Source organism: Gymnoscopelus braueri, assembly GCF_963280865.1.
Source record: "Gymnoscopelus braueri genome assembly, chromosome: 9".
In the NCBI taxonomy this organism is placed as follows: domain Eukaryota; kingdom Metazoa; phylum Chordata; class Actinopteri; order Myctophiformes; family Myctophidae; genus Gymnoscopelus; species Gymnoscopelus braueri.
In genome coordinates this window covers 7,858,695-7,879,029 of record NC_137610.1, presented here as the reverse complement: position 1 = coordinate 7,879,029, position 20,335 = coordinate 7,858,695, and the positions used below count along the sequence as shown (strand labels likewise).

At 40.6% G+C, this 20,335-nt stretch overlaps 2 protein-coding genes across 4 annotated transcripts in view; one reads left to right on the top strand and one right to left on the bottom strand.

Annotated features, from left to right (window-relative positions):
- Nucleotides 1-511: 511 nt before the first annotated feature.
- On the top strand, nt 512-6,529 carry arl2bp (ADP-ribosylation factor-like 2 binding protein). Of its 2 annotated transcripts, none has more exons than XM_080437809.1 (7): nt 512-627; nt 1,172-1,247; nt 2,380-2,441; nt 3,028-3,134; nt 4,124-4,209; nt 4,991-5,087; nt 5,670-6,529. In XM_080437809.1, the coding sequence occupies exons 1-7, from the start codon at nt 546-548 to the stop codon at nt 5,766-5,768; spliced, it is 609 nt and encodes a 202-aa protein (XP_080293935.1). In that variant the 5' UTR covers nt 512-545; the 3' UTR covers nt 5,769-6,529. The 2 variants fall into 2 exon arrangements, with proteins under 2 accessions (XP_080293935.1, XP_080293936.1); XM_080437810.1 differs by lacking the exon at nt 512-627 and adding an exon at nt 673-807.
- A 159-nt stretch (nt 6,530-6,688) lies between these two features.
- pllp (plasmolipin) overlaps nt 6,689-20,335 on the bottom strand; it is a 53,875-nt gene continuing 40,228 nt past the window's right edge. The window contains exons 1-4 of one of the 2 annotated variants that reach the window (XM_080436855.1): nt 18,453-19,073; nt 12,299-12,469; nt 11,005-11,121; nt 6,689-7,768 (exon numbers count right to left, since the gene is read on the bottom strand). In XM_080436855.1, coding sequence (XP_080292981.1) covers nt 7,661-7,768; nt 11,005-11,121; nt 12,299-12,469; nt 18,453-18,614 — 558 coding nt within the window. In that variant the 5' untranslated portion in view covers nt 18,615-19,073 and the 3' untranslated portion in view covers nt 6,689-7,660. Of the gene's footprint in view, nt 7,769-11,004; nt 11,122-12,298; nt 12,470-18,452; nt 19,074-20,335 lie in introns of those variants that run through there. The other variant, XM_080436856.1, reaches the window with a different exon arrangement.

Here is a 20,335-nt window from a genome sequence, read left to right as displayed (position 1 = left end):
AGTGCATGTTGTCCTTTGCTGACTCCTTGTGGCAAAAGTGTGCCATGACATCTCCTTGGAGGCAGAACTTCTCAGTCTTTTGTGAGTGTGACCCAGACAGTTTTTAACAGTTGCTTGATTCAATATTTTTAGATTCCTTCCTATACAAACCCATTGTAACTTTAAACTCCATTTTAACCATCTTAGATTAATTGAAAACACCCGTCCTTGGTTCTGGTGAGGTGACTGATATTGTCCTTTTTTATGTGAGGGACCGTGGGTTTTCCCCCCAACTATATTTGTAATTTACTTGATTTTATTTTTGTATTTATTTTTTCATTTCCCAAGCAAATGATAAAAATAAAAAAACACATTAGAAGGCCAATATCAGTCACCAGAACCAAGGATGGGTGTTTTTGATGAATCTAATGGTTAAAATGGAGTTTGAAGTTACAATGGGTTTGGGAAGGGGCACGTCTGATAAAATGAATATCAAATATCTAAATACTGAATCAAGCAACTTGAAAACTGTCTGAGGTGTTCACAAAACCTGAGTAGACGTTAAAATGACCCCAAACATGTTTGAAAGTGAAATATCCCTTGCAGCTGCAGCCCCGGGCCGGACCGTTAACACAGTTCTTGTTTATGGTAGGAACCAACAACGAACCGACACTGATTCACCCGGACGGCACCAAGGGACGGACGTGCTTTCTCCGTCTCCTTGGAAACACAGATTATTATTATTCCGTTCATTATTTACCAAACACGTTGATCGGAGCTCGATCATAATAATCAAGTGAATAAAACAAATGGACGTCACTGAGCGACGTAAGTGTGTGCGTTGACATAGCATTAGAAATCACCTTTAGTCTTTGGAAACCTGGGAAATAGTGTCTCTACTCTCGAAATGTTAGTTTAGCAGACATTTAGCCATTTAGCTAAACGAATGTATGACGCGTGACATAATCATACTGTTGATTTAGCCTTGGATCAAGACGATCATAGATGTATTTGATCGAGTATGACTTTGCCTTTCGTATCTATGATCATATGCAATTGTCAAAATCGATAAAAAATACATCAACGGTTGTCTTGATCCAAGGCAGCTGTCGATTGTAAAACTTGTTGACAGACTGGGCATTTCAGTCATTTAACATCAAGGAAATGTGGCGATCGTATCTATTTTTCTCAGACCTTCTGGGCCGTGGAGATAACATCGTTGAGATGGTTGACATGGCGTTAGACGAGGACAACATTGCCGTTTCTAAGTATGTTCTTCTAATTGACACACACACACACACACACACACACACACACACACACACACACACACACACACACACACACACACACACACACACAGGACCCCAAAAAAGGACCCCAATGGAAACAAGCAATAGGCTTTCTTGTGTGTTTAAAATCCTCTTAGCAGACCTTGTATTGAACTGTACTTTCCTTCCTCCTTTTAGCAAACTACTAGTATTCATATACTATTATTATATTCACTATTCATACACACACGCACACACACACACACACACACACACACACACACACACACACACACACACACACACACACACACACACACACGTGTGTTTAGCAGGATCGGTTCACTCTGAGACCAGTTTTTTACTAGCTCTTAACCATTAGTAACTGTTCAGTGTTAATAATAATAATACATTTGATTTGTAATGCACTTTTCATTCACAAGGAATCTCAGAGTGCCACATGGTAAAACATCATCAATCATATAAAGTTAAAAGCAGGATTTAAAAACAGATGTGACTAAACAACAATTCAACACGAAAATGCCCTCTGAAACAAAAACGTTTTCAGGCCTATTTTAAAAGAGTCCAGGGTCTGTGGTGCTCTCAGGTCAATAGGAAGGCTGTTCCACAGGCGCGGCGCTGCCGAGCAGAAGGCCTGGTCACCCATAGTACGTAGATTTGTACCAGGGACATCGAGGAGGAATCTGCTCGTAGATCTGAGGGTGCGGGTGGAATTTTGTGGGGGCCTAATTAATTTCTGTAGGTAGGGAGGGGCATGTCCATTTATGCAGTTGTGGGTGATCAGCAGGACCTTGTAATCGATCCTAGCTGAAACTGGGAGCCAGTGCAGTGAAAATAGGACAGGTGTTATGTGATCATGCTTACGCACTCTCATTAGGACCCTGGCAGCGCTGTTTTGGATGTATTGCAGCTTCTGAATACTTTTGCCAGGAATCCCAATGAAGAGTGCGTTGCAGTAGTCCAGTCTAGAGGAGATAAAGGCATGGACAAGTTTCTCTGCATCTGACAGGGTTAGAAGGGGGCAGAGTTTGGCGATGTTTTTGAGATGATAGAATGCAGTTCTGCACAGATGTTTTATATGGTCATTCATGTCCTCTTCTCGTTTCAGTTCATCACCTGCAGATGCTACTTTCGATGCTGTTATTGGAAACATAGAAGATATAATCATGGGTAGGATTAGTTAAACAGACTTTATTCAAGTGTGTGTGTGTGTGTGTGTGTGTGTGTGTGTGTGTGTGTGTGTGTGTGTGTGTGTGTGTGTGTGTGTGTGTGTGTGTGTGAGACTCAAACGCTCAGCTGCACATGAGACACTGTCAGCCTGTAAACTGTTAATGACATAAACATCGGAACATCGGGGGAAATAATGACCGATGTCAGCATCGGGGTCCAAAATGACCGATGTATCGGTTCCACCGATGTATCGGTCGGGCTCTAGTGTGTGTGTGTGAGAGAGAGTGTGTGACACTAGAGTCTAGACATTCTACAACACACAGTTGGAAATGGACTTAATCTGGAAAAACATGGCAGAATAAGTTATCAGTTACATCAAAGTTTTAAAAAGACAGATAATTATTTACATAACATGGAAACATAAAATTATAGTATATACAAACACAAAATACTTAATTACATAATTAATTAGAATGTGAATCTCCTGTAAACTCTGCAAGATAGGTGCCATTCCTCCAGCACACAGTGACAACCTTTTGTTGTGAGCAGAGACTTAGTACTTGTTCTCTACCATCTCCTTCCATAGATGAGGAGTTCCAGCAGCTGCAACAGAGCTTCATGGACAAACACTTCCTGGAGTTTGACAGTTCAGAGGAGTACAAGCTCAGCTACACACCAATCTTCAATGAATATGTAAGTTAATATCATGCTCTCCATCTCCATCTTACTCAGCTTTACGCCCTTCGCTGATTTCATGAATTAATAGCCAACTGTCATGTCAATAATCTGAGGGATGTGCAGTGGTGGAAAGTAACTAAGTACATTTACTTAAGTACTGTACTTGAGTAGAATTTGGAGATATTTGTACTTTACTTGAGTATTCCAATACTTTTACTTCTACTCCACTACATCCAGTGTTGCTATGCTCATTTGGGATGTGCTTGCACTGTATTTTAATGATGTGACGCGCACGTCGCTTTATAACACCTACACTATAGGTCACACAATGGACAATTGATATGCATCTAGGCTAATTCCTATGTTAATGTACCTGGCGTGAGTCGGGAGCCTTTGTAAACTTTGTTGAAGTGTGAATTTAAAGTAGTTTATCTATGCGTGTGCCTGCGCGTGCTCCTGGTCAAATAGATTCTTGCACGCCGTGCAATGCTGTCCAGTGAGCATTGCACCCCTGACTACATCTCAGAGGCAAATATTGCACTTTTACTCCACTACAATTATTTGGAAACGTTAGTTATTAGTTACTTTGTAGATTTTGATTATTATTACAACACATACATTACCCACTTCAGCCCTATACATTTCGGCCATTTGAAAATCGTAGATATTCTATTTACAAAAGATTTTATTCATTTTATACAGCTGAAAACTTACATTTTGATACTAATACTTTTGTACTTTTACTCAAGTCAATTTTGAATTGAGTATTTCTACATTGCTGTATTGATACTTTTACTAAGTAAAACATTGAGTACTTTTTTTACACCACTGGGGATGTGTAACAGTTGACCATGTAGGTGATATATTTTGTTATTCAACATTTTATATGAGCAATTTCTACTCATATTTCTAATCATGGCCTGTCAAACCAAACATCGTGAAGCTAAGCAACTCCTGAAAGGAGGATCTTAGTTTAGAAGGCTGTGTGTTTGTCTCTCCTGTAGGGCGATCTGCTGGAGAAATACCTTGAGCAAAAGCTGATGGAGAGGATCCCTGGCTTCAACATGGCCACCTTCATAGACCTGCTAATGTAAGACCATGCTTTTGTTCTCACTTGATGGTTGACGGGTATCTTAGCTTCATACAACTAAAACGGCATAATAGGCGGTTTTGATTAGGGGTAACGGTTTCACCGTGTCATTGATTACACATAGTGTTGCATATATAAACGTCACTCGTGTGGCTCAGCAATTATTGTAAGTAATTTATGATTTTAAGGTGGCCAATGGTGCGAGGGCCTGCCCTAGATCAAACACTGCAATTTGTATTGGGACATGAATTGGTGTGAGTGAAAACAGCTCACTGTTCCAGAAACCTAAAAAAAAAAAGAAGCCTTGAATTCATGGAGATCTTTTAGTTTTTGTCGCATTCCAGTCAATAATTTGATGACCGGCAGAAAGATGCTAATGTCTCCGGTAAAAGACTCTGCCAAATTATTGGCGTAGGAATGCGACAAAAACAAAAAAATCTCCATGAATTCAAGGCTTCATGGGGTGTGTAATTGATAGAAAATAAGTAATTTTTAACTAACTACTCCTTTAAGAAAGGTTACTTCACCCAGCAGGCCACTAGATGGCACACTTGACCTACTTGACTTACTCCTGTAGGCTCCTACCATCAGACTCTGTTTTGTGCAGTTTTCTTCAGCTGGGCCCACGATAGTCGGTTGTCTTTGCCTCACTCTCGACTGATGGCATATAGATGCCATCGCATATAGATGGCACACAGTCATATCAAACATGACTGTGTGCCGTCTATGAATATCATCTTTCTGTCTGTCTCTAACTCTGATTTCCATTTCTCCCATGCAGACAGCATAAAGAGGAAGTACCGGGTGACATATTTGACTTGCTGCTGACCTTCACTGATTTCATAGCCTTCAAGGAGATGTTTGTGGACTACAGAGCAGTGAGTTGCAATTTAGTTTTTCAGGCAGATTTACTAACAATTAGGCCATGCAACTAGCTGGCCAGATTCTGGCTCTGGTTATCATATTGTTTTATGTTTGACAGCTGAGAGAAAGTTGATGTCCTTCCAATTGCCCACGGAAGTGGTTATGTATCCACAAGATTTTAGACAAGTTGTATGGTGGCCAAGAGTAACCAAGAATACATAATTAACCAAATATAAACTTAAAGCTTTCAGTTATTTGCTTTAATTGCCATTATTATTAATATCCCAGGATTTCAACCTGTTCCTTTCATTTACCTGCTTCCTGTAGTTTTTGATATATAATTTGGAAAGTATTTTTCGGATCCATGGAACAGGTAGAGAAGTTTTGTAATATTAACTGATCTGATTTTCAGCATCAGAACACCAGATCACAATTAATTTCACAGCGATATATTAACAACTGAACTAAAAACTGAACTGAGCGCATGCTGCATGCTGGTTGTGTTTGTTTATAATATGCCTACAAACTCAACACCCAAACATGATGTTACCAGATGTTACAATGAGTTGCCAGCATTAATCACAGTGTATTTGTAGGAGAAGGAGGGCAGAGGACTGGACCTGAGCCAAGGACTGGTGGTCACACCTCTTTGCTCCACTAACAACAAACACATCAGCTTCACTGGACCACAGTGACACACAAGAGAAACCTCTGTGTTTAGTCCATGGGATGAATCCACCAGCCATTTTGACTATTTTGAAACCAGGGGTACTGTACCAGATACAAGACATGCTTGGTGGACTGCAAAGTTGCAGCCCAGACCAACCTCCAAGCTTAAGTTGACCAGTTATGGACGATGTGTTAATGTCATGTTAATGTGTACGTAATAGACACACATCACAAGTCTATGATATTTACACAAACAGCTGCTGAAGTGAGATTCGCATCAGTGAATCCTTGATTTTTGCTTTATCCTGTGTTACTTGGCTGTGCAAACCAGCAATGCTCCAGCTGTAGGCTGGTTCACGTAGTTGGTTCAACCTTTCAGACTGTGTTGAGTTATCCTGCAGATTCCACGGCACTGGTCATCAAATGAATCCCTGAGCAAGTAATTTAAACAATCAGAAATGTAATCTTTTTGCCCAAGTCTGGTCTCGTGTGCTGGCTGTGCTGCCCAAAATGCTGGCCTGTTCTCTTTGTTTAATGAAATTTTTACTTGATGGTTTATGTTTTGTGCCTGTGATTGTTATTTAAACAGAGTCTGTTTGGGACATATTTGCATTCATGGTAAGATTTAATGTTTGTCTGGATGGAACCAAAGTGTTTTCTACTTGTCTTTAAGTGATGTTGAACTTTGGTAGAGTTGGTTTTATACGGTAGGTATCTGGCTAAGTATAAGCTCACAACGTGATGCAATGTGAGCTTGTAGATCTGCTATTTTAAGTGCGCTACACAGTGCACATTGTTGTAATTGCTAATAAAATGTATTTATGGTACCAGTTTGTATTGTAAATCCTCATGGTTGTAAATACATGTTTTTCAAATAAAGATGTTAAATATTTGTAAAATCGTTGTCTAGTTTATTTGAAAAAGTACAAGATTGAGCCACCGCATACTCTACAGATTATAATAATCACACTCCTGGTACAAAAGGTTATTTCTTAAAGCATGTGCAAGAAAGTGATATTTTATATAAATTGGTTAAGGAAGAAAATCCACATTTTGTTTATTTCATAGGGTGCTGCAAAGAGAAATGCATACAGTCTGCCTTAAGTTAAAGAAAATGTAAACAAAACGACAACAATGAACAACAAAGTGATATTCTAATCACGACTAAGGAAATACTGTGGAAATACTGTCATCAGTGTTCTGTAGAAACCACAACTCTACAAAGTCAACTTTTAAGCTTTTCTTTTAAATGAAAGTTGACATGACATGATTCATGTCAAAGATGGAGTCAGCTTGCAAGCACAACAGAATCATTTGATGACAATATTTATGCAGGAGAAATGCATATACGATCAGGTGTTTTTCTCAATAGACCTTGACCACTCGCTGGCCAACTTTATCATTTACAGCTTCACCTTTTAATACTGTATACAGTATGTCATCACCATAGCAACAATCAACACTGTTACTATTTTCTCTTGTCAGCTGGATTGGGGGTTCGCTACCACTGAATATAATACACTATCTCCACTAGAGGAATGTAAAGAGTAAAGTCTTTGGTCAGAGTTTGAAGTAACCTACTTTCTCTCTCCCCATGGTTTGGTTTTCATATAATTTCTGTTGGTTGTTTTCCATAGGTTTTCCTCAGGTTTCACCCATATAAACATTCATACAAAAATATAAAATCAGATCTTTTAAACATTTGGGGCACAGAGCTGATCTTTACTCGGTTAAATGTACAGGGAAGGATATTTCAGGTGTGGTTACACCCTTTGTAGAGTGCTGTGAACAGATCAGATTTCTGACACAAAATATTAAATCTCTTAGTGTGTCGCTGCAGTAGTAGGCCCAGCCTTTACACCTCTCCAGACGGCATCATTTTCACCAGGAGAGGTCATTGGCATTAGTCATTTAAACCCTATGCGGGAACTGTGTTGGTGGTTGCATCCCCTCCATCTCCCCTCCAGTGCATATAGGAGAAGAAAGCACTGGCACCATATGCTACTGTCGTCACGGCCCCAAAGAACTGGAAGGAGGACATACAGAAACAGAGACACAGACAGAAGGGGGACAGAAAGACAGACATTTTAAAAAGAACCGGAAAGTCCTGGAGAGAGCTGTGTGTGTGTGTGTGTATGTGTGTGTGCGTGCGTGCGTGCGTGCGTGCGTGTGTGTGTGTGTGTGAGAGAGAGAGAGAGAGAGAGAGAGAGAGAGTACTAGATATGGCCTTTACAATTTAATTTAACTGACGCTCTTATCTAGGGAGACTTACAAAGTGCAAGATCAAAGTAAATAAACGGCAGGTTAAATGGTCATGTAAATAGAGTGCTACAAAGTAACTAGAATACCAGGTAAACATCAAACCTAGCATCTGTCTAAAGTAAACAATATACTAAATAGCATTCTTAGCATTTGTGGACATTCAAATTGTCTAAATTACATACATAAAATACTGTATGTGAACAAGTAACCAATCTGCATAGTATTAGCATCTATCAACAACAAAAAAATATAAACAGGAAATAATCATTCAAGGAACTAGAAAATTGTGATCCTCTGAGCACATAGGTCTCTGCCAATTTCTGTGAGTTTTGGACAAAATCTGTACGAGTAGTAGCAAAAAGTGTGTTTTGAGAAAACACACTAAGGGCCCTATTCTGGGCGCCGCCTTACCCATTATCCCTAAACTTCTTTGCCATTTTTTACTATTTTGAAAAACATTTTCAAATCGTTCAAATAGCCAATCTACAAGCTCACAACGTGTCGATGTAGATCGGCTAGTTGAACTATTTGAAAATGTTTTTCAAAATAGTAAAAAATGGCAAAGAAGTTTAGGGATAATGGGTAAGGCGGCGCCCAGAATAGGGCCCTAGATGTCATCTGGCACAAACTGGGCATATAAGTTGCCTCATGATCCAAGGAATCCAGGGACTAAAATATGTTGATTGTACGACCTACGGTTCAATAGTTATAGCGCCACCATGATATGTAGATTTTAAGAATTTGTAATGGAGGTTCTTCCTTGGCTTAGTGGGAACGTGCGTGCAAAGTTTCCCAGCAATCAGGTGCTGCATTCATGATGTGTGGCATTTTGTGCAAAACGGGCCATCTCCTCAAACTTTGGAAGCCAATCATTGCCAATCAGAATGGAATATGAGAAATGTGACAGATACGTCTTCATCGCATGACTACAGAGATAATGTATACCGATTTGAGGTTTACTTCAGACAAAATCTGGAGTAGTAACAAAAAATGAAGAGTCGTAGGGAAGGGAGGGACAGACATCCTGTGTGATCTAAGCTGATCTAAGAGTGTGGGAAGGAGTGCAGGGCTGAATCATGTCCTGAATTTAAGCCCTTGGTTGCTTTGTAGGTAGTACTGTAATCATCGGTGTATCCAATTGGATGGAGGCAGCAACCGGAAGCCAGTGAAGGGAGCGCAGAAGGGGTAAGATTTAGGGAGGCTGAAGACCAGGTAATGCATTCCGGATCAGTTATAAGGGGTTTGAGAGAGAGCATGCCACCAAGGAGGGAGTTACAATAGAGATGGAGGTGACTGATACTGTATTCACACTAGCGGAGACAAGTCATTTTCAATGGAAGCCAGTGACATGGTATTTCTCCAATATCACTAAATCTCTAAGGACTAATCTCTAAAATTAGGTCATTCATATCATTTTCTGATGCACAAACTCATATTCATGCTTTTGTCACTAATCACCTGGACTATTGTAACTTTTTTCCGGACTCTCTCAAAAAGCTATCAACCGCCTTCAACTTGTCCAAAATACTACAGCTAGGGTTCTTACTAGAACCAGAAAATATGACCATATCACCCCTGTTCTGGCCTCACTGCACTGGCTACCTGTGACTCTAAGAACTGATTTCAAAATATTATTGTTTGCTTTTAAATCACGAAACGGCCTTGCACCTAGATCGTCAGACCAGCTGTTACTCGAGGTCCAAACATCAAGCCTTGTTACAGAAGGGGATAGAGCATTTGCCGTTAGGGCTACACATTTGTGGAACAACCTTCCTCTGGAAGTTAGGCAGGCTACCTCACAGGTTTTAAAACTTCTCTAAAGACCCACTTCTTTAGAATGAATTCTAACTAGAGCACTGGACTCATCTGAGGACTCTATTGTATGGGCTCTATTTCTAAGTTTTTTGCTTTTTGGTTGTTGGTATTGTTTTAATTGAACTGTCTGTGTCTTGTTTTTTAGTTTATAGTTTTTCTTTCCCCACACTGTTTGTTGTGGTTTGTGTTGTGAAGCACTTTGTAAACTTGTTTTTGAAAGTTGCTATACAAATAAAGATTATTGTTATTATTATATTATTATTATGAAGTTACAAAGTGACACCCGACACTTGTTACAGGCGTGACACACCAGAAAAAAAGATGCACTGGCTTCAACTTTTGTCAGCGCTCCAATGACGCAGTGAAGTGTCAATCAATCATATTTTTGTTTCAACATTTCCACATTCATTCTTACTGTTAACCAGTTCCTGTTAACTCTACTCTTTTCATGCATGCAGTGTGGCTTGAGCAACACTTCAACGGTGACTCGGCAGCAACGTAGCATGGCAACGTTTGGTCATTTTGCCACAGCTAGTATGAATTAGACACAAGAATATATTACGTAAACCTTTGCTTTATTCTTTTCTCTCTTGTACATGTGACTGCTAAATGTGGATAAGCAAACAATCTAATCGAGGTATACCTTGGGCAAACAGTCATTATGGCATGACAGAGGGAGAGGGGGAACAGACATTAAACTAGAAAAAAAAGTACCGTGTACACCTTAAAGGAAAGGAATGGCAACAGGATGAAGCCTGATTTCCATTTAGTTGTGTGTTGGTAGACGATCTACAATCTCACAACACGTTGCAGCGTTGTCAGCTTATAGACAGGCTATTGTCAGCGCATGACAACTGCACACATAACAACTAAAAATGTTTTCATGGATTTACGAAAGGCACACTATGAACTCGATTTGAACAGCTTTACACGATACAAAGCCAAATGCCTTGGCTTGCAGCCTTATTTTTGGTCTAAACTGTACTCTCTTAAACTGTTTATTTCTCTCCACGCCCATTCTCATCAGCAGAAAGCTAACCTTTGACTCATTACAACTGTAGTATTCTTTACTGTGCTTTTGTGTGTGTGTGTGTGTGTGTGTGTGTGTGTGTGTGTGTGTGTGTGTGTGTGTGTGTGTGTGTGTGTGTGTGTGTGTGTGTGTGTGTGTGTGTGTTGCAGTCTTACAGCAGCAACTGCCATATGTCCAAGGAAGAATGTGACTCTATAGGGGCTGACGGAGGCAGCGTTGGCCAGGAATGCTGTGAGATACAGGACAGCAGCCATGCCGTTGTACACCAACACCTATGGGAGCAGTGGTGGAAGAAGTACTCAGATTTGTAAAATTACAAAAAGTTTTGGCAACAAAATATACTTACAGTACTCATTATGCAGAATGTCACAAAATCCTTTTAAAACAGCCGATCTACAAGCTCACATCGCGTCACGATGCTACGCTTTGTGAGCTTGTATATTGGCTATTTTCAAATAGCAAAATAGCCAAACAGTGCTTAATTGGTTAATGCATGTTTTTGAATAATAATGTAAATCTGCAAAGTAACTCGTGAGCTGTCAATAAACATTGTAGTCGAGTAAAAAGCACAATGCTACTTAAGTAAAATTACCTCACAAATGTACTTAAAGGACGACTTCACCCATTTTCAACCTATCTTCATATGCTCATGATAAAATGGTAAAAAAAAGGCGGGTTTCTCATAGGAAACCCGCCTACCAGTGACATCATCGTTAGGCAGATTTTTCAAACAAGATTTCAAATTTCTTTCTTTAGATTATTATTAAAGCGTGAACAATGGCTTCCATTATAGCATGCTAACTTTCCAGAAATAGAAAGCCTGCAGTTTCTATTATCTTGGATTCCCCATTGATTATGTCACTGGTAGGCGGGTTTCTGAACTGTCCACAGCCCTCCTCTGAGAAACAGACCGAGTAGGACCAATTATATGAAGATAATGTTGAAAATGGGTGAAGTCGTCCTAACAGTCATTATTTAATTTCAAGCTTTTCCCCCCACACCACGCCCATATCCCCCCTCCGAACACAAAAGTGGTCCCCAGGTTGATTCTCAGTCAGGGTGGTGGTCCCTGGTTCGTAATCAGTTGAAAACCCATGAAGTAAAGTCAATATACTTAGTTACTTTCCACCACTGCCTGGGAAAAAGGATCAAATTGCTTGTACAAAAGTAGAAAATACATTACAATACATTTCCTCAGTCATAGTTACATGATCACACGTGGAGCCTGTACTCATAGGACTAGAGTTGTAAGACATAACTTTCATTCCTAAGTAAACCTTCCTCTTTCTTCTGTCCTTATCAATGCCTCTTTTGTCCCTGGTGGCTAATCATCACACGACCGCGTCACTCACGTGTCAACAAGAAGAACCGAATTTAACTAAACCTTTATTTTATACGAGCGACACGGTCAGACGACAAAGCATAAATAAGACTTTCATTGTCCCTTACCGTCAGGTTCCAGGGAACAAAGGTGAGTTTATGCTGAACGCCACAGAGGATCATACAGAATAGAAGGATGGTGAGGAGCCACAAAGTCACCGTCACAAACAAAACCCAGCCATATGCTGGAAGTAACCCGGGAACACTGGCTATCAACGACCACTGTAGCAGACCTAGAACCTGGTGTGTGAGAGAGAGAGAGAGAGAGAGAGAGAGAGAGAGAGAGAGAGAGAGAGAGAGAGAGAGAGAGAGAGAGAGAGAGAGAGAGAGAGAGAGAGAGAGAGAGAGAGAGAGAGAGGGATAGAAGAATTCAGTATCAAAATTCAGTGTCACTATCTATGTGGGAATCACCTTCATAGAGGGAAAAAAGGTTATATTGGCCAATTACAGCCCAGTCATAAGATCCATGCAGGTCCAGAGGAAAGAAGGAACATTTAACAAACAAAATAAGAGTGTGCTGGCCTGGAACATTAGGTCAGTATCTATAAGCATCCCAAGACCTTCTCTCTTCTCTCAAAATGATAGATTATTATGCATTTGGAGATTGAATTTCAGTCTATTCACACCCCATACACTGAGATACACACATGGACACACACATACAGTAGCCTACACAGAGTAGGGAGCGGCTCAAAGGTTGACCTTATTATGCAGCCATTTAACAAAGGAAGCCGCTTTGAACAAGAGTGACACTGAGACGGGCATAATAACCCTGCTTTTACAGGCTGAGGTGGTAAACCATTAACTGTTAACAAACAATGACTTTAAATGTACACCTTCATATAGACTTACTCAAGCTTTTATGGCATTTCTAGTTAGTGTGACATAGGTTCCTAAACTTTCTGTTTTGTGGAAGAACCCCAAATAAATGTGTGCCAAGGCCATGGACTCCTATTTAACAATGAAAGATCCTGGGGATCTTGAACTATTAAACGTTTGTGGTAACACACACACACACACACACACACACACACACACACACACACACACACACACACACACACACACACACACACACACACACACACACACACACCTTTATGACCTTGGTCATAAAGGCTTCCTCTTGGCTATGGTCAAAGGTGCAGGCAATCTCTAATACAGACACTTCTCGGGACTCGTCATCAACCACAACAACATCATCTGGTGTATTAGCAGTCAAAGATGTAAACATGTCTGGGTTATCACAGAGATGAAACATGAACGGAATTACACAGGATTGTTTGTACAATTCTCACTGAGGCTGCATGATATGTCCTTTGCAATGTGTTCCACTATTCTGGCAAGACTGTCATGACGTGCTATGTACATCCCTTTGTACGCACAACAGCCATTCAAGATGTGTGACAGTGTTTCAGTGACCTGTTCTGTGGTGCAAGTATTGAGGAACCTGAGTTGTGGGGCTTTTATTGTGGATTTGATGTCCTCTTGTTGAGTGCAGTGTGTTCTTACACACACACACACACACACACACACACACACACACACACACACACACACACACACACACACACACACACACACACACACACACACACACACACACACACACACACACACACACACACACACACACACACACACACACACACAGTGGTTCAAGCTATCAGCTTAGTCTCCTATATCAGAATATCTTGGTACAGCCAATGGCCAATGGTGGACAGTTAATGCTTAGTATTACTTATGAATGTTGGGATATGTCCATATAACAAAGCTGAAACATGTTTTTGTCAGTGATGTCAGAAGTATATTTGAAAGAACACAAAGAATACTATATTCATGCCTCACTGTTCTGTAAATGATGTGTCCATCCATATTCTGGCTCTTTCATGTTGCTATCAGCCAGGGTTAGCCAAGCACATCCTAGTAGCTTCAATATAAAGGCAGTGGTTCTCAACCTTTACAGGCCGTAACGTTGCGAGGCCTTGTGAGCTTGTAGATCTGCTATTTTCAAATTCTTTGCCTCTTTCTAATATTATTTGACAATTAAGCCAATGTTTAATGAATTAAGCCAGTTTTCTTTTATTAAACCAGTTTTGATGCAGCAATGCTCTTTTTCTTTTCCTTTTTTCCCTCCTTTTTTAAGTTTTCAAAAGGTCTTAAAAGTCCTTACATTGTCTCTTCCCTTTCATCTGGGGACCCCCCCCCCAAATCATGTGGGGACCCCCCTGGGGGTCCCGACCCACAGGTTGAGAACCACTGTATTAAGGAACCGTCTCTGCGATGCATTTTTAACACAGTCTGCTGGATCCGTGCTTTTATATTAATATTTGATAGCACAGAACATGGGCTTGGCTAGAGTTACACCTGGTATGAGGAGCCCATCATTTTATCAGACCTCTGTCACCGTCTGCCGTATTTATGTCCCATCCCGTGTGCAAAATAAAGTCCTGAGTGAGAGTCCAATAAGGGTAAAGTTTCTCTGAGTTAAACACACTCTGATATGGGCATTGATGTTTTTGTTGTCAGGGTATGCGTACGCAAAATGGAGATGAAATGAAACCCAAATATTCACTAAAACCCTCACATGCACCACACACACATAACACAACACAACAAGAAACACAAATTCATACAGAAATGTATAGATACATTCTCTCTCTACGACACCAGGCTCAGTCAAATTCATGAAGTTGCGTTCAGATTATTATATTACCAGACATATATGTAACAGGACGAGTGATTGTCATAACGATAATCCCTCTAGGACTCTAGAACTGCGCACGCACGCACACACACACATAAAATGAATATGAATGTGAGTTGAAAGAAAGGTGAGCACAGCACACACACGTGCACATTTCAGAGGCCTACGAAACCTATACTAAGCTGCTGCATACCCATGCATGACCGCTATTGGAAAAAAAAAGAAGAATAAAAGGTTCATCGTGGTTGCTGCAGAGTCATAACTCTAAAATGTCATGTTTTTGCGTAAATAAACATTATACAAAAGATGAGAATCACACGTCCTCTCACAGAGATTATGAGGATCTTAATGTACCGTAACTTTTGACATTTTTATTGACAAAATACCGGTACTCTCTTTTTCATACGTTTTACTCAAGAATGTAATGGAATGTTGAACATAAGGAATGTTACGCAGGCCATACGCAGGTCAGGCCAAATAGTGCATGAAAAGATGCACAGTCCTGGTTAATTAACGACACTTTGACAGTTTACAGTTGGTTTTGATCTTTTCATGTAACTAACTTCGGGATGAGCGTGAAGACGTGGTCCACTGGCCCGACGCCGGCTGGCCGGGTCCCCTTAGGTCAATTTTAATATAAGAAAGATGGATTTCAACTGAGTGTAGTGTTTCTGCAGTTTTCATTCAAGTTTCTTTTGGATAATTTTGATAACTTCTTTCCACAGACTATTTTTTGTTACTATTCATTATTCTAATTATCCAGGTGATTACCCAGCATTGCAGTTTGTACAACCAATTAACAGATAAAATATTTATGAAACCTAAGGAAACCACTCTAGCTTATTGTAGGTTATATGCATAAAGGGCAGAGTGTTGACTAGTGGCAACTGTTCAATTACAAGTTATAAATATGTATTATAACATTGTCTCACTCATGCTTACTGTTAATGGAAAATGTTGCCTTTTCTCAGCATCATCTCTATATGGTTCATGCTCATTGCTCACTATATAGAAGAATGGAGAAATAACTTCTATCTACATACACACTCTGTGTCTAGGAGGTGGACTGTGGATGGTTTCAAAATGTGCCTACCGATGACATCATTACCCATGGTAATTTCAAACTTGTATCGATTGTATTGATGCAAGAACAGTGGCTTTTATGTCAGTGTGGTGACTTATGTTGTTTCCATTAGCTTGGAATCCAAACCAATGATGTCACTGGTAGGCAGGTTCCTGAACTGTCCACAGCCCACCTCTGAGACAGAAATAGTGCCATGTTCTAAAGAGTGAGGACCAATTATTAAGACAAGGTTGAAAATTGGTTATACCATAGTGTATATCAAGCCTTTAAGGGCTTGACATACTCTTGATATATTACTAAGTATAAATCGAATTGAAAACACTGTTACACCTTACCCCGGATGTGCAAACGAAATCGAAGCCATTTGATCAATTAGGCAAAGGGTTTCAGTGACTTGTCTTGTTCAATGACATAATGACGTGGGGTTAACGGAAGCAGATGGCAACAGCAGCATAATTGTGGAAGCGAAGGCCAGGGTTTCCCAAATCTTTCAGCTTGATACCCAAAGGAGACATTTGGTGTCTCCCCAGGCCAGGGCCCAAACTCACAAAAATAGTAATACATTATGAATAAACTTAAAGGAGAATTCCGGACAAATTAAGTGTTATCTTTGATGTCTCGTTACTCACCTACCGATGTGAAAAGTAGCGTTCTTTTTTTTCATATATTCCCCTGTCGTCATTTTTTAAACCCCCTCCGTTGTCATAATGGGAGCGCGTGGCTAAGGGAAATTCGTCTATTATAACCGACGCAAAGTTGTTTTTTTCACTACTAGTATTCATAGTAGAGTCTCATGATAGTCAAACATGCGTTGAAACTATCTGCGAGGCTGCCGTCAATGGCGAACGATTTAACACTGGTTGCTTGTTTCTTCCAGAACCTGGCAACTCGTGTTGCCAGAATCTGGAAACAAGCAACCAGTGTTAAATCGTTCGCCATTGACGGCAGCCTCGCAGATAGTTTCAACGCATGTTTGACTATCATGAGACTCTACTATGAATACTAGTAGTGAAAAAAACAACTTTGCGTCGGTTATAATAGACGAATTTCCCTTAGCCACGCGCTCCCATTATGACAACGGAGGGGGTTTAAAAAATGACGACAGGGGAATATATGAAAAAAAAGAACGCTACTTTTCACATCGGTAGGTGAGTAACGAGACATCAAAGATAACACTTAATTTGTCCGGAATTCTCCTTTAACTTCACTTAGCCCCACAGTGAAAATTGCCAATCTACAAGCTCACCACGCGTCACAGCACGACACACTGATACAGAGTATAGGTGAAGATCGCTCCTAAAAAGAGATAAAGAAACTGAGGTAGCCTTGAGGAACACATACCTCGACAAGAAACTCCTGGTAATATGTAAAATATGCAATTAGGAGGTACAATTTAGATATGATAAGGGTGCAGCGGTGACCATAAAATAATAAATGTGAATGCCACTAATACCACTAATTGTCCCTGTTATCACACCCGGTGTGCGCCATAAACCCAAAAGAGAAATATTCATGGCCCAGATCATTTAACAGCCTTCCTGTCAACAGGCCAATGAAAGGTACATGACATGAGAAAGAGGGGTGTGACAGCAGGAGACAAGGGCCTCTAGGGGACAAAGATCTATCTGTCAGTTCACCAGCTAGTCACATGCTGTCCTCTGTGTGAACAGAATAGATAACCAGACAGATAGCCATTAAAGCCTCACAGGGAGAGTTAATGAGATCGGGCCCAAGGCCCAATATATTAAACTGAAAACTTTATAATCGTCATGAAATGCCAGCTCCCATCTGGACGTGGATATACAACCTTAAAAAAAGTGTGAGGGACGTCAGGTGACTTTCTTTTGGGTCATAGATAGCCAGTGGCATTTATGGTGCGGAACTGAAGGTAGTTTATATGCTCTCAAAATACGTAAGAGTCAATTGTGTGTGTGTGTGTGTGTGTGTGTGTGTGTGTGTGTGTGTGTGTGTGTGTGTGTGTGTGTGTGTGTGTGTGTGTGTGTGTGTGTGTGTGTGTGTGTGTGTGTGTGTGTGTGATTGTGAATACATTTTTTTAAATTATGTTTTAGAAGTGCCATTCACACTGAGCACTATAACTATAAAGATAACTATATAGTTCACCTTTTTTTTAAAAAATATAGTCAGTGTGAACTTTTTTAAACTATATTTTTATTGTTATAGTTAGTGCTCAGTGTGAATGGCCCTTTAAGTCTACATATTTTGGCACTCAGCTATCATGTTTAAACTGGCATAGAATAGAATAACATTTAAGAGATGAAGCCTTTACTTTGTCACTAAGCGTTCTTGCCCTATAGTGTTATAATGTCAACTATGGCAGATATCTTTAAAAATAATCCTAATACTTTCAATTGTCATCTCGAAATGGAACAGTAGAGAACAGGACAGCAATATCTACAGTAAAAGCCACTCACTATTTCACTCATCATCAGAATGCCTGGTATACTCTTGATGAAAGGCATGTCCATCATGGAGGTGACGTTGGAAGCCATCCCTCTGAGGTTGTTCCCCACCTGAGAGCCCTGGGACTGGGGGGAGCTGGTCTCTGTGGTCACCTTGTTTGGGAAGTCTGCCATGGCGTACTGCTGAAGGTTTCTCTGGACAAGACCCACCGAAGGCAGGCAAACCCCTTCTGGTTGTAATGGGGTTTGGCCAATTAAGTCAAGGACAGAACCGCCAGATTATACGTGTTGAAATTGGCAGAGGCTTGGCTGCCTTTCAGTCTTCAAAGAAGCTGACACAGTGCTTATAGTCAGTGTACAGGTGCTCCCTCTATGAAGCTCAGTATGCTTATTGTTAAATCGTTGGAATTCCTTGATGAATGAATGAATCCCTTGATAACCAATGAAGTCCTGAGATGAAGAAAACAATTTCCACAACGCAATTATTTCCTGGGAACCTGGTAAAAAAAAAGGAAAAAAATCAAACCGTAGCCCAGCAAATCTTCACAGTTGTACAACTTGCAGTATAGGCTACAGTTCAATGTTGTTAGAAAGTAGCGTCCTGCAGATTTGTAAAGACTATAAAAAGGTCCTATAAACACAGAGAAGAGCTGTCCTCCAGGGAAGAACTCCAGGTCCAAATAATGTACTGTAGGCAGCTAGCAGTCACATGCTCCACCTGAACAAACAGGTGTGTGATGGCGAGACTCTCTCTCTCTCTCTCTCCCTCCCTCGCTCTCTTTATTTGAGGCACCTCCCATATGCCGCTTGAAGCTCCAGCCTCTCCCTTGAGTGACTCATTAATATAAAGAAACTCCAGTTTGAATACTGGGAGGAGGGAGGGAGGGAGAGGGAGAGAAAGGGAAAGGAAGGAAATTGCTCTGGATAATGGAGAGAGATGACAAGAAATAACAAGGGAAAGACACAGGGAGAGTGAAAATGGTAGGCTATACAAATAGAGGGGGAGAGAGAGACAGAGAGATAAAGAGATACAGTATGAAACCTGCACGTACAGTAAGTGACACATTAACACAAACAAGCACGTGCATCAGGGAGGTAGGGAGAGCAGTAGTACAGGGTTTATTGCACTCACATGGTTACAGCATTCAACACTGATAGGACAGCCCTATAGAGGATTCCTCCCTGAAGACACTGGAATAGCCTAATTGTGGCAATAGGCTGTATATTGATGGTAAACAGGCTGAAAAGGCCTGGTTATTTAATCTGTTCAATGCTGTTTTGCAGTTGTTTGCTGTCATTTGAGGGTTGTCATTGTTGTAACAGCATTTTATTGTGATTATTTTAGAATAACCTGCCTTGTTTTTGTCCCCAACACTTACGTGCTGCTGGATTCTATTGTTTGTCAAGTCTCCATTAACAAATTTCAGCAACTAGAAAGTGACAGTTTGACATAGTTTGAGACATTAAAGAGTTGAGTGACACAATGTCATAAATGAGTGTCCTATAGTCTCACTCAGCAGCCGCACCGAGGAACCGCCGTAGCGTCGGATATTACCCGATGTTTGCTTTCTAAGCTTGATCTAGCCTTTGATTGCCTTTCAATAAAACCATATTTGATAGACATAGGCAGGCCCGGATTGGACGGTCTGGCACTTCTGGCAGATGCCAGAAGGGCCGGGCAGTCTGGGGCCGCGGCCAACCCTAAAACCGAAATAAAGTCACCAAAAAACAAATTTTTCAAGCAAATTCTCACCAATTAACCGGCGCCCGCGCGGCCGACCCCCGCTATGGGCCGGTGAAGATCACAAATGCCAGGGCCGATTTTCTGTGCCAGTCCGTGCCTGGACATAGGTATCACCTACATGTTACTGATTATAGGGAATGTTATATTATTG

Bases quoted from the DNA above. Each gene is read 5' to 3' on its own strand.
- arl2bp (XM_080437809.1), top strand. From the start codon at position 546: ATGACCCCAAACATGTTTGAAAGTGAAATATCCCTTGCAGCTGCAGCC. The intron at 1,248-2,379 runs GTATGTTCTTCT...TTCTCGTTTCAG, and splicing joins GACAACATTGCCGTTTCTAA to TTCATCACCTGCAGATGCTA. The intron at 5,088-5,669 runs GTGAGTTGCAAT...GTGTATTTGTAG, and splicing joins TGTTTGTGGACTACAGAGCA to GAGAAGGAGGGCAGAGGACT.